Raw genomic sequence first — 13,119 nt, forward strand, 5'->3', positions numbered from 1 at the left:
TGTAGAAGTGTACTCACCGCTATGTCAGCACAATGTCACATCACTGCTGAGTGTAGCTACAGGGGCAACAGAGCACATCAGAGTGGAAACTTGGAGCTCAGAGAGGAAGTGAAGCACCGCTTTCAGCCTGTTATTAAGTTACTATTTAAAACATGTAGAACATATTATTGTATTTATGGTAAATCTTTGAAACATGAAAATGTTTGGACATAGACCAACAAGGTAAATTGGTTTTATTTTGATGTGGCTCAATTGTTTGGTTATGGGCGAGAGTGCTCTTACAGTCCAGCACTAGGCTATGTTACTGAGAATGGATAAAAAGAATATGACTAAAAACAGAATTGTGAATTCCTTTTCTTGAAATATCTCAAGTGTCTTTGTACTTTTGTAGTGGAATTTCATTGCAGCTCTGTGTACTTGTTCTCTTTCCCCACGTCTTGTTTTCTTTCTCTTGTCTTAGCCATAAACCTGTTTCTATAATCGATCTTCAGAGCAAGTACAACAATAGCAGTATGTCCCAGCAGGAATATTCCATCCTCCAATCTTAGTTTATCTCTGTGAGACTACAGGCGCACGATAAGGAAATTCTCTGCTGAGAATCATGGAACTGATGCACAAATGGAGAGAGAGAGTATTCACTATGTATGCACCCAAACACAAAGACAGACATGCCTACACATACAGGAGGGTAAGTGTGCTCACACAGACACGGTCAAATGTAATCATGCACGCAGCCACACACACACATACACACACACACACACACACACACACACACACACACAAGGAAATAAGCACCTATACCCGCAATAAAGCAGCAAATTAATTGCTGGCTTATCAGTTGACTTTTACTGATTTCCTTGTTAGCCGCTGTAATTATTACAGATGCAAGAGGTATAGCACGGGGTGAAAGAGAGCTAGAGAAAAACAGATATTGAGAGGCAGAGAGAGAGAGGGCGAAGGGATTAAGAAAGTAAGAGGAAGAGGGAGCAGAATCGAGAGTAAAAAAAAAAGAAAAAAAAGGGTGTCAGAGGGATTGAGTCTTGGCAGGTAGGAGAGAGACAAACAGATAAAACTTGCCAGTTTTTAATCAATCACTATAGCTGGCAAGAGTGGTTTCAATCTATCTTTCTCTATCTTTCCTTTTCTTTTAATCTGGCACCTATCATTCCCTTATTCCACATGTGTCTTATAATCCGTACCTTCCCCTTTCTTTAATATGGAGGGTAAATTCTCCCCATTTCCTTCCCCTCTATCCCTCTTTTTATCTGCTCTCCCTGAATCCGAGTCACAACACAGAAACACTGTCATCACACAGGCAGAGAATTGTAACAGCAGGAAAATATGTTTGCTGTTTGGGCTTGTTGAGTTGAATCCTAATGAGCTATCAGACTCTGCAGGAAAAGAGCTTTCCCTCTCTCCTGTCAGGGTGATTTGCACAACTAGAAAATAGAAAATGAGAGAGCCCAGCAGCCAAAAAGGCATTTTCTGGTCTTAGCAGAGGCTGGGTTATTACAGAGGATATTGCAGCAGTCATACCCAGACACAGTGACAGATGTATATCAAGCCAGCTTATCCCTCTGCAGAGATTTCATTCAAATCCAATAAAATACATGACAGACACTTAAATATGACATTAATTTTTAAAAATCTAATGAAACGGGTCTTACCGCAGCCCTTCTGCAACTGCACCATGTCATTGCACTGGCTCAGACACAAAATACCAGAAGCGCCACTGCTGACTTTAAAAGCACAAACAACATCGGCAGGAAAAGACGCCAAGCACACGCAAGGAAGAAAGGAATGAAGGAAGGAAATTAAAGGGAGTACAAGAGGAAGCACAGGAAGGATATTGTATGTTAGTGGGCATGTTGTAAGAGATACAAGTCACATAGCTGCAGGCAACCTTGAGACCTGAAAGCTTTGCTCATGAAAAGTCAACCTCGCTCTCTCAAACAGAGAGAGAGAGAGAGAGAGAGGAGTGACAAACACAGAGATCTGTCACCCCAACATAGCTGGGCCACCCTGCTCGGTAACCTTGGTAACTCCCTGACCAATGGCTGGTTGGCAGGAGGTCCTTAAAGAACTGTGACACCGACACATGCACGCGCACACACACACACACACACACACACACAAACGCACACGTACACGCACACAGACAGACAGACAGACAGACAGACAGACAGACAGACAGACAGACAGACAGACAGACAGACAGAGCACCACTGCCTGCAGATTTCTTGTTGGCTGTGATTTGAGCAGGTAAACAGGTGTTAGAGAGGCCTCTCTAAGTTGAGAGCTCCCTGACACGTACATACATACACCTACACACACATTGTGAAGCATCTGGGGTGAGGTTCATTGATATGCTCTGTTTAGGCGTCATCTTTCCAGATCCAGCTGGCCTCACATTGCTTTACTGGCTAATGAAGAGAGAGGGAAAGCTGGGACATGACGGTGCAGTGTTGAAATCTTTAGACACATCTACATGATTTTACCTGCGTGTTGTTTTACTTCATTTTTTTTTTCTTCCATTTGGGAATGAGGACAGCGGCAAGACGACCGCTGGAGGGATGAGAGAGATGGAGGAGGAGGGGACAGACAAATGAAGGGAGAGGAAAAAAGATAGAAGCTGTAGAAGACAGGCTCACTCACCATCAGTCTACCATGCTATTACCAATGCTTACTCTTTCTCTGCTGTGTTTACTCACCACAAATCCATCCATTAATCTCTCTCTCCCTCCACACTAGCATCATCATTCTCACCAACCTTTCCCATTTCTCTTCCCGCTTTTCCTTGTTCTTCTATCTGCCTACCTTTATCACCCTCACTACTTCATGTATCAGTCATCCTTCTCCTTTCCATTCCCCCGCACACGTCTCTCCCCTTCTTTAGTATTTTTTAAATGTTTCTCAGTCTGCTTCTTATCTTAATATAATAATATAAGGTTCAGATAATTAAGTTCTACAGTGAGGATAAATGTGACCCAGACACTTAACGCATCGTTGTCACTGAAGAGTGCAGTCAGACAAATTCTGCCTCTTTTTTTTCTGTCTCTGTAGCTCCTCTCTCTAATGTTTGACTGGGTGTTTTTTCTTAATTTGATGGCTTTTAGCTCCACTGATTAATGCACCTAAGAGATTAAAGCAATATTAAAATAAAAAATGTATGTATTAGTCTAACATGGTGTTAACATTCACCCATATCCTCGGTCGCTGTGCTCGTTCCACTCATTTCTCCTCTCTTTTGTTGCACATCTTCCACATCCTCTTTTCCTCCATCTTCCTCTTCCCGCATTTCCACTCCATCTAGGTCCGTGTCTGCCAATTCTTTCTCCATTTCTCCATCCTTCCCTATCCTTTCTCTTCTTTCTTGCCCTTTACTCACCCATCTACAGTCATTCCATTTTGAATCATCGTTCAGCCCCTTTCTCCTCCCTAGTCACTCTCTTCCCACCTTCCTAAATCTCTCCGTGTCCCCTTCCTATTCCCCAAGCACCCATTCACCATCCATATCATCTTCTCCTCCCTTCATCTCTCCTCTGCTTTGTGTCAATTGTCCTCCAGAGTGCCATGCTGGCCTCACCCAGGGTCGCAGGATCCAAACAGGTCTTGTTTGATTTACCATCAGCTCTATCTGGCGGCGGAATCAGCGTAATCTTTATCATTAGCACTGAAGTCATTACGGTAAATTGGTGAAAGCCTATAGGCTTATATTTTACAACTCCTTAATTCCAGTCTACAGATATTTGGCAGTGGTAAAGAAATGATGGTAATTTTTATCATAATTTCTGGAGTCATTATGCTAAATGGCCAGATGGTGATATGGAGACATTAAGTAATGGGAGTCGGGCTTGTTACAGAATGCAATTAAGCATATGCAGCACAAAAGAGGAAATTTGCCATCATCAATGATCTTATACAACATGTAAAACAGGACTGTGTGAGCAGTAGTATCAGTAAAGCATTACAAACAGTGGCCGGAAATATTTAATCGATGTGACATAAATGTTATGAAATGAAAACATCTTGACATTTTGGACAAGAAGCACAAGCACACGCCTAAAGGATATTGAAATTGAATATAAGTGATAATACAGGGTGAATGAACCCTCAGTGCTTCTGTTGATTGGTGTGACCTTATCAGCTGAATGGGTCAGATCCATTTCAGCATGGTAATAAACCAAAACAAATTTGAAATTCAAATGCAAGGAATGGGCACTTTTTTTTTGAGTTTGCAGTAGAAATGCAAAAGTGGTTTGGCTGAGGCAAATGTCCCCCATACAGTATATTCCAAATATGTACATATGTATGAGGCATTTGGCTTCACACTCACAGTTTCTAACACACCAACCTGCCCTCTTTTCCTCCCCGTTTCTTAGCCTTGATTGGCTGTTTGATACATGCATGAGTGAAACTCTGAATTATCTATATTTTGTCAAACGCTTAATTTTCCTTTTCAAAGCGGTTCAAAGCTCAGGTTCAGGTTGGCAGGAATGTGAATTCACTCCTGCCATATTTACCCAGTGTTATGTGTCTTTGTTAAAGAAGAGGACTTTTAGAAAGCTTTTCTTACTTGATTATAGTTACTGTTGCAGTAAAGGTTTTCTATGCAATTTCTTTTTTCTCAAGAATCAGCCATAATATGAGACTTAATAATAACATATAGTGCGCAAGTACATGTGGGAAAAGACGCATTTTTCTAAAGTGGAACTTTCCCATATTGCATACGGACAGAAAATCACTCAAACTGGCAATCCACTCAACTTTAAAATCACTCAGAAGTCATCAGACACACTTGAGGCCTGACAGACAGTAGCTGTCATATATTCACACAAGGACACTTGCATCAATTGAAACAGTTGTGTGTGTGTGTGTGTGTGTGTGTGTGTGTGTGTGTGTGTGTGTGTGTGTGTGTGTGTGTGTGTGTGTGTGCGTGCGTGCGTGCGTGCGTGCGTCATCAAATGCTGTATGTGAGTATGCAAGTATGAATGTTTTAGCGGTTTGTGTGTTTCAGCTTAAGTGTGTGAGTGAATGGCACACAACGTATATTCACACACAGATACTACAGTGCCACTCACTGAGAGATATCTGTCATCCCTTCATATGTGATAGTCTACCGCTGGTTTCAGCATCAGCTCTGCTAAAAGGCCAACCTAACATCACATGCACAACAAAGACTGAGAGGAAAAAAGAAAAGAAAAAAAGACTTCTTTTCCCCTCTTGAGACCATCCAAGAATAAATGGAGTAAACCACAGTTGAGAAATGCATTGCCTTAAACGGACAGCCATTACTTCAAACAGTGACATACAGCACGCCCGTCTTTGATATCATATGTGACACGAAGTTAATGAGATATCAAGTGTGAGGTGCAACAACTCTTAGTTTATTGAGTGCCTTGATCATTGACTGAAATGGGAGAGAAGCGTATATTACCCTGTGACAGGCCTCACCCCTGCAGAGCTCGCCTGGCTTTGTGTTTGTCTTTATAAATCAAGCATATTTGTTCTGGACATACACATGTGTTTGTGTGTGCATGTATACATATGTATGTGTGTGAGTGATACCAGAGACAGCTCAGATACTGACCCATTCTGACATATAATATTATTCTGCTGCAGGGCATCGAAACTGAAAAAGGAGAAAATCCATAGCGCACAGGAGACAACGGTGACAGAGAGGAGTAAGAGGTTTATTGCAAAAGAGAAAAGGCCTGAGAGAAAGAGAGGTAGAGAAAGAGAGAAGTAGCATCAGGAAAAGGAGAGAGAGAGCAGAAGAGAGAGAGCATGACACTGAAGGGAAAAATATATCAAGTTCTTAACCTCACAAGAATCAAATATAGCAAAGGGACTGGATTGAAGAAGACACACACATCCAAATAAATCAAACGCCAGAGACAGAAAACAAAAGATGTCTGAGTCTGACTCACAGGGTCTGTTAATAACATCATGGCCTTCCAATAGCCTCCAGCTTTAAAATTCTATTCCAGGTACTGTTCACTGGCTTCCCAATATATTTGTCAGTATGAGAAAACAGGTTCAACGTCTCCATTTTACAAGAATCTTTTAGGTGATTGTTTCAGTTTTCGGTGTTTTGCAGCAAATTCAGGCTTAGTTTATATACTGTATCTCATTTTTGCAGGCATTTGAAAAGCAACTGAGAACTGGTGCTTTTGACACCCCTTTTTTCCCTCTGTGTACCAAGCTTCAAGGTAGTATTATATTTGATCAATTTTCTCAGAGAGGAAGATTGATTTTAGTTAGTGAGTACGTAGGAGCATAGTATTTGATAGTATCTGGAGTAACTTAAGAATCATTTAATAACATAATCTCAGTTTCATTGGAGGTTAAAATATAATATCAAACATGGCAGAAAGAAAACATCAGCTTGTGTTAATGCACCTAAGAGAGAAGGACAGGCATTGGTAAACCACTAGAGAGCACCCTGTAGCCTTTAACACAAAGCAGATGAACAGGAGACTGACAGAGAGACGGAGGGAGGTGCAGAAAGCCAAAATATAAAGAGTATATAATATAAAGTAAAAGAAGAGAAATATATAGAGGGGGTAAGGGTAGGGAAGTAGTGTCACAAAATAGAAAGACAGTAACACAGATATTTGCAAATATTCAGTGGTGCAGTGAGAGAGGTGAAGTGGAGAAACAAACAAACGAAGAAAAAAGAATAAAGGCAGATTAAAATAAAGAGAGGGTGGAGGGAAGAATGAAAGAAAAAGGAAAAAAACTCATCAAATCAAGAGAGACAGATAGTCAGAGGGGAATGTCTTTCTCCTTCATGCAGTCTCTCATGTTGCTGCTGTGCAGTGTTTCACCTCTGTCATGTAGAATTTATCCATGAAAAACAGCAGCACTTTGTCCGGTACCATCTCTTGTCAGTCCTGCCTGCTCACACTCTGCTGCTACTGAAAAACAGCCTTTGTCGTACGACTTACTCATCATAGAGCATTCAGTCAGCTGCTACTAAGGAACCATCCACCCTTAACACTTAAGCATTGCTCCTGGACATGTGTATCAGTAGCTACAACACATTTAGCACACCGTAGCCACAGGACGACTCCTCTTCTCTTACTCATACTCTTTGTTAGTATCACTATTTCCTTTACTCTTCCTGACACACAAGGATATTAAAAATGAAGGTATTACAAATTGCATCACTTTTACTAAATACTATTAAGGTAGGCTTACTTGTGTACATTAGGAAGATAAAACATGGGACCTATCCTGCACTGGAAGTTGCAACAATAGCATGATGCCTGTCAGTGTCTCTGGCCGTGTTCTCGCTGTGAACATGCAAACTCACATCACAAAGGAGGCTCAGGTGATTCCCTGAGTATTACTTTTTAGCTGCTCTTTGGTAGCTGGATGTAGCACACAGAGTGTAACTGAATTTTCCCACAACCCCTGTAGCCAATCAGTCCAAAACAGCATAAAGTTCGACTTCGGTCTGGTTGGTCTTACTGGTGAACTCCGCAGACATTAGTCGTTATTTTCATGCTCTCTGTGCACAAAATATCCACACAAGTGTGATGACACATTCTATCCAGCAATGGCAGGACATTACCCCTCTGTACCATGCTAGTCTATGTTAATGACCTTGTTCCATGCTCACACAGTACCCAACCTTTTTATTCCTCAAAATTGAGCAGTCTTGCAGCAGAAATGTCAAGATTTTAGAAGCATTTTAAAACTATTGTAGAACTCTCAAGGGTTATTTTGTCTTTGGTGCATCTTACAGCAATATATATGAATTAGAGATCAAAAAGAGTCTACTTTAAAGCTAACTGCTTGCATTTTCATACAGGAAACAAAATTACATTTCACAATATTGAGACTTTGTAATACTTTTACATACTATTAAAAAAAGAAAGACATATGAATGCCAGTTCAGTCAGATCAGGGGCTTTATGTGTTTTGTCACGCCGCTGGTCTAAAGTTAAAGAGGATAAATATATAGCCCTGCTTAGCAATAAAAAGCTGACTTATTCATGATTCTCTACACACTATTAAATAGGTACACATGCCCAATAAACACCTATGCCAACAAGCAATGTGTGTGAGTGAGTGTTAATAGTTGTGTGCTTATATGCTGTTATGCACTGCATTTATCTCATCATTTTAAAAACACCACCCGCCAGTTTAATCACTCCTCCCAACACTTCCAATGCTTCCAATGCTGGCTACAGTTCAAGTCTAATATATTCTAAAGGGAGGAGGGATAAAGTGAGGCCCTCACTGGAAGCAAGAAGGGCGATGCAAACAGAAAGTGGGATGCGTGCAAATGAGATGCAGCAGTCAGGTATTTATGATGCTGGGTAATCACCGAGGGAATTAAGCATTTAACCATGCGCATGTTATGTGTGTATCATTAGCATCGTTTAGATAGATTTATCTTCTATCAACACAGACGACCCTGTAGCATGAGCTGTATGTCAAAACAGGAATGAGGCTGTGCTGTGTACAATGAGGATGTACTTTATACCACCTAAATCTTTAATTCAGTGTTTGTATGAAATACAGTATGAATTAGGGGGTAAAGGTTTACAAACAAATGCAAATTTCTTAATGGTACTGACCATAGACTGTAAATAAAGATGGATGTAGCCTCTGTGATGTCACCCATAGTTTTCTCAAGAGCGGTTGTGAAGCTCAGAGTGGGCTTTTTTTGTACCAGGCTGTAAACATGTTTATTTCTGCTATAAAGTTGAACATTTTAACATGGCAGTCAATGAGGATTGACTCACTTTTGGCGCCAGCCTCAAGTGGCCATTCGAAGAACTGCAGTTTGTGGCACTTCTGTGTTTGCTTCATCTGTCAGGCCCGGAGGTTGAAGCTCGGTACTGACATAACATCAGAAAACTTGTAGAGTGATTTTTAGTTTGATTCATTTTAGTGATTTTTAATTTCTAGTGCTTCTAGACTGGATTCCATAACAAAGAACTGTCATTACAACACACAGAGGGGGTGTGACTTTGTTCTCTGCTCAGGACACCGTAAAAATATCGTTACACAGAAAATACCTGTTTGCTGCTATAGCATTGTTTAAAATCTCATTTACAAAACCTTTAAGCACATAAATACACTAAGAGCTGAACAAATATATGTGTTGGGTGCTTCTGTTGGAGGAGATGTTTTGGTTCTCACCCTTACTGGTATCATCACATCACATATATAGTTATGTTATCCCTATCTGCAAAGCAATGTGACGTCATTTACCAGCTGCCCATGTAATTCAGTGACAACAAGCTTTGTCACATGACTTGTTTTATGATTGGTTTGGACATTTAGCATAATGCTGGGCAGGAATGCTCTCAAGTGAAATTGCTCTTTGCATGCAGTACAAATCTTGCAGTGATCAAACCACAAGACTCATTTGGTTTTCAGGATTAGTGTCAAGTTATTCCACTGGTGTGCAATGACTTTTATCACCCACCCCCGACACACATACTACAAGATACCTTATCTCTCTTCTCTCTTACATTCAGGGCCTGTCCTATCATGTTTTCGTGCTTCCTGTCTTTCTAGTGTTGAAAATCTCTCTTCTGCATTTTGCTGCGTGCTGTACATCTTCACCTTTCTCCTCTCTGACTTAGGAAGTATTAGGATTATTCCTTTGAACTGACAGTAAACATAAACAACTAAAAATCACTATGGTAGTCTTCACACTCTTCAGTGACAATGCAGAATCCTGTATTTTCTTGTCTCTATATTGTTAACCTTTCCTGGCTCTTCATCTGGACCATAGTCGGTACGTACGTACGTTCTGCTCCAGGGCAGAAGTTGACAAAACATGGCTTGGATCATGAGGAGCTACAGCATTTGTTTACTGACAGATAACCTGACCTGCACGTACACTGCACTGCTACGTTTACAGCTATAGTGCAAACATCAAACTGTTAATGCTCCAGTAACCAGCCTCACCATCACATATCAATGTCTCTCTCTCTCTCTCTCTCTAACACCCACTCGCTACGCACACATCCTTATGCACCGAGCTGGGAGCTATGCTACTTGTGTAACAATATGCCTTCCCAAATTTCTCAAACTTACTGCAGATCTTGCTCAGAAAAGCACAGAGTAATTTGCTTGTTTACTTGCTACTACCTGGAAAGAAAAGACTGTTTAAGTAATTTTCTAAAGGTTCCCTTGTAAGCAAGTATAGTTTTCACACGCATCTGTGTATGTGTATAATAATGTGTGCAATATCATAACTGATCTCAGATCAGTGGAAGCTGAGTCAAGGGTAGCTTGGCAAGCACACTTGTCTGTAGCTAGCTATAGCTAGTCACTGTCAAACATCCCAGGATTATTCACATGAGCATGCACAAACATCCCAAACATGCTGCTCCCCCCTCTGCTTGACAAGCCCCGCCTTTGTCAACGTGACATGGCCATGCCCACAAAATGGTAGATACAACGGCTGGTAGTCATCTGAGGTTCCAGAGACAATAACCTACTGCAGCCACAAGACAGCAGTGATTACCAAATCCTTTATGGGACAGAGCACTGTTCTGAGTTGTAAGGGGAGATATCGCTTCCACCTGGGTATCATTCTATTCTAAGTCTATTTTTAGCTTTAATGTAAAGTACTGCTGCCTTGCTTATCATGGTGGAACTGCCTTACACTACCACACATTTAATATGAAAAAACAGCCAATGCTGACATGTAAGAATTCAAATTTGATCCCCTTATCTCATGCATTTAATATGATTGGTTAACTGCAGATAATTAGATTCAAAACTTGTTGAACCTGTGATGACTGAAAATATATGCATGTGACAGCCTCAGAGACGGATGCCATTTTGTACTTACGGTTGATTTCACAATTCAACCAAACTGTGTGTTCTCAAAAATGACAAGGTCAAATGTTGGCAAACGTTGGCCTGAATATGAATGCTTTTCACTGAGTAATGAATAACTGCTTTGATGGTTGCACCTGGTCCCCTGTATTCAAAGCCTGCCACGGGAGTCACCCGACTCCAACATTTGTTTTACTAACCAGTGATTTTACATGTGTCAGTGGTCCTTTTTTTGAAAGTGAAAATGACTTACCTTGCGAATGCCTTCTTTTGACTCTTCAACATTATTATCCCCTCCTCCAGTGCGGTTAATCATCCGCCACATCTGGGAGTACATGGGATCTCTCTCAAAGGGGTTCATAGCTTTGGAGCGCACCTGATCATATACTGCAGAGTCCAACACTGTACCATAAGGCAACTCTGTCTGCTTGGATAAGTCCTGTAGAGACCTAGAGAGAGACAAATGGTGAGAAGAGTTAGTATACACATGGTTTCTAGCCATCCATTCATTATACCTGTGCAACAAGTACCCACAATAACAATAACACCAGCTTGCACTAAATTCTCATCTACTGCAGTGATGACACTCTCTAACATGGCTTTGGGGTCAACAGCCTCCCCAACAATGTAAACGAATGAGGAGTTGTTCCTTCTGTACAATGGCAGTCCACAGTAATGAACTAGTGATACACTGTGATTGTAAAATATAACCAGACCCCGCGCTTGCACATTACCTCGCTTTCTTTTTCGAGTGGTAAAAAGAGGTAGTATTCACATCGATGGAAGAGGGAATTTAGCTTCTATGACAGCGGCAGTTATGGGGTAATGATGTGATTATTCAGGGAGGTTAGAGTTCAGGTAAACTTAAGGACACTTCAGCAACACAGGGTATTCAGCCTTCTGCTCACTCACAACCCCTGGCAGCTCAACTGTATTCCTCACCGAACATTATTCAGTGTACATTTAGGACAAAATTAGCATAACAGAGATCTACTGTATGTAATGATGTCCACAAAAACAGACAAAACACAAAAAAACTAGTTTGACACAGGGTGAAAAATTAAAACACTGAAAGCATTTGCACATCCAATGACCTGATTAAATCCCTAGAACTCTGGTGCTTCTGGCTCGGCACTCTCATGTTTGCAGGAGAGGATGTGGTGTTGGTGAAGCCTTTGTTATTGATAGATGGATCTAAACTCTCCATGGGCCAACAGAGCTGGCATCAACATGTAATTGACATGGAATAAAAATAGAAAGAAATGGGAATGGCTATGACAAACTAATGAGAGAGGAATGATGGTGGAAAGCAGTTTAGACAGCAGCACTTACTCAGTTCACAGTGTTTGGCTAACTGCAGACAGCTGATATCTACTATCATACTAAGAAAAAGGGGGACACTATCAAAGAAGTGGAAATGACAAAAAGCACAAGTCAGTCTGTCTGACTGTTTTTTTTTTCTCATTTCTTTCTCTCTCTTCCTTTCTTCTTGCTCTACCCCTCACCCATAAATTGCCACCTCTGGGGAAATACACAAGCTATTGTTAATTATAACACAACAGTGCTAGGGTTGCCTCTCAAAGAGTTTGGCCGCTGAGAAATGTAATGGAGAACCATTACAGGAACTAATTACTGTTTGTTTGTTAAATGGCTGCTACATACCACCCATGGATTTGAGAGACACACATTTGTGAAACAAAACATGCACACATAAACACTCAACGTGTCCTGCTTAATGAAGAACAACAAGTGTACAGTATCTTACTTCATTAATTCAGCTGTATTACACCCACAAACAGATTCAACAATGGGCATAAATGTAAGTGGGTACTGTTTGAACTGTTACAAGGCTGCTCGCTCAGACAAAAACACATGCACGCACACACATACAAAATAACACATTGACACTTTTTATGGAAGGTCATTGCTCTTTTGGTTCCTCTCTCTCATGCCCTCTCTGCCCTGCTCTGTGGAAAAAAAAAAAAGATTTTAATGAACTTTGCTGTGAACATGAATCTTTTATTGCCGTCAATTAATCTTTGGCCTTAATAATCTCCCCTCCCCACCACTCCCCTGTGAATATGCTCGCCTGTCAGCACACTCTTTGACCAGGATTCCCCCTTTGTGAATTGGTTTCACTGGGTAGTAATTCTAAGCTCGTTATTCAATGGTGTGTGCATGTGTAGGATAGGGATAGAGAGAGAGAGAGAGAGAGAGAGAGGGAGGGAGGGAGAAATATTTCAACTTTAGATTTTACTGAGACAAAACATCCAGACTTTACAAGGCTTTACAGTAGTTTCA

At 40.9% G+C, this 13,119-nt stretch overlaps 1 protein-coding gene across 3 annotated transcripts in view; it reads right to left on the reverse strand.

Moving 5' to 3' along the window:
- The window catches only part of grid2 (glutamate receptor, ionotropic, delta 2), a 469,811-nt gene that overhangs the window by 52,466 nt on the left and 404,226 nt on the right, over positions 1-13,119 (reverse strand). For all 3 annotated transcript variants that reach the window (XM_056376388.1, XM_056376390.1, XM_056376391.1), the window contains exon 13: positions 11,072-11,267. In XM_056376388.1, coding sequence (XP_056232363.1) covers positions 11,072-11,267 — 196 coding nt within the window. The remainder of the gene's footprint in view (positions 1-11,071; positions 11,268-13,119) is intronic.

This window comes from Seriola aureovittata, chromosome 5 (assembly GCF_021018895.1).
Source record: "Seriola aureovittata isolate HTS-2021-v1 ecotype China chromosome 5, ASM2101889v1, whole genome shotgun sequence".
NCBI classification, from domain to species: domain Eukaryota; kingdom Metazoa; phylum Chordata; class Actinopteri; order Carangiformes; family Carangidae; genus Seriola; species Seriola aureovittata.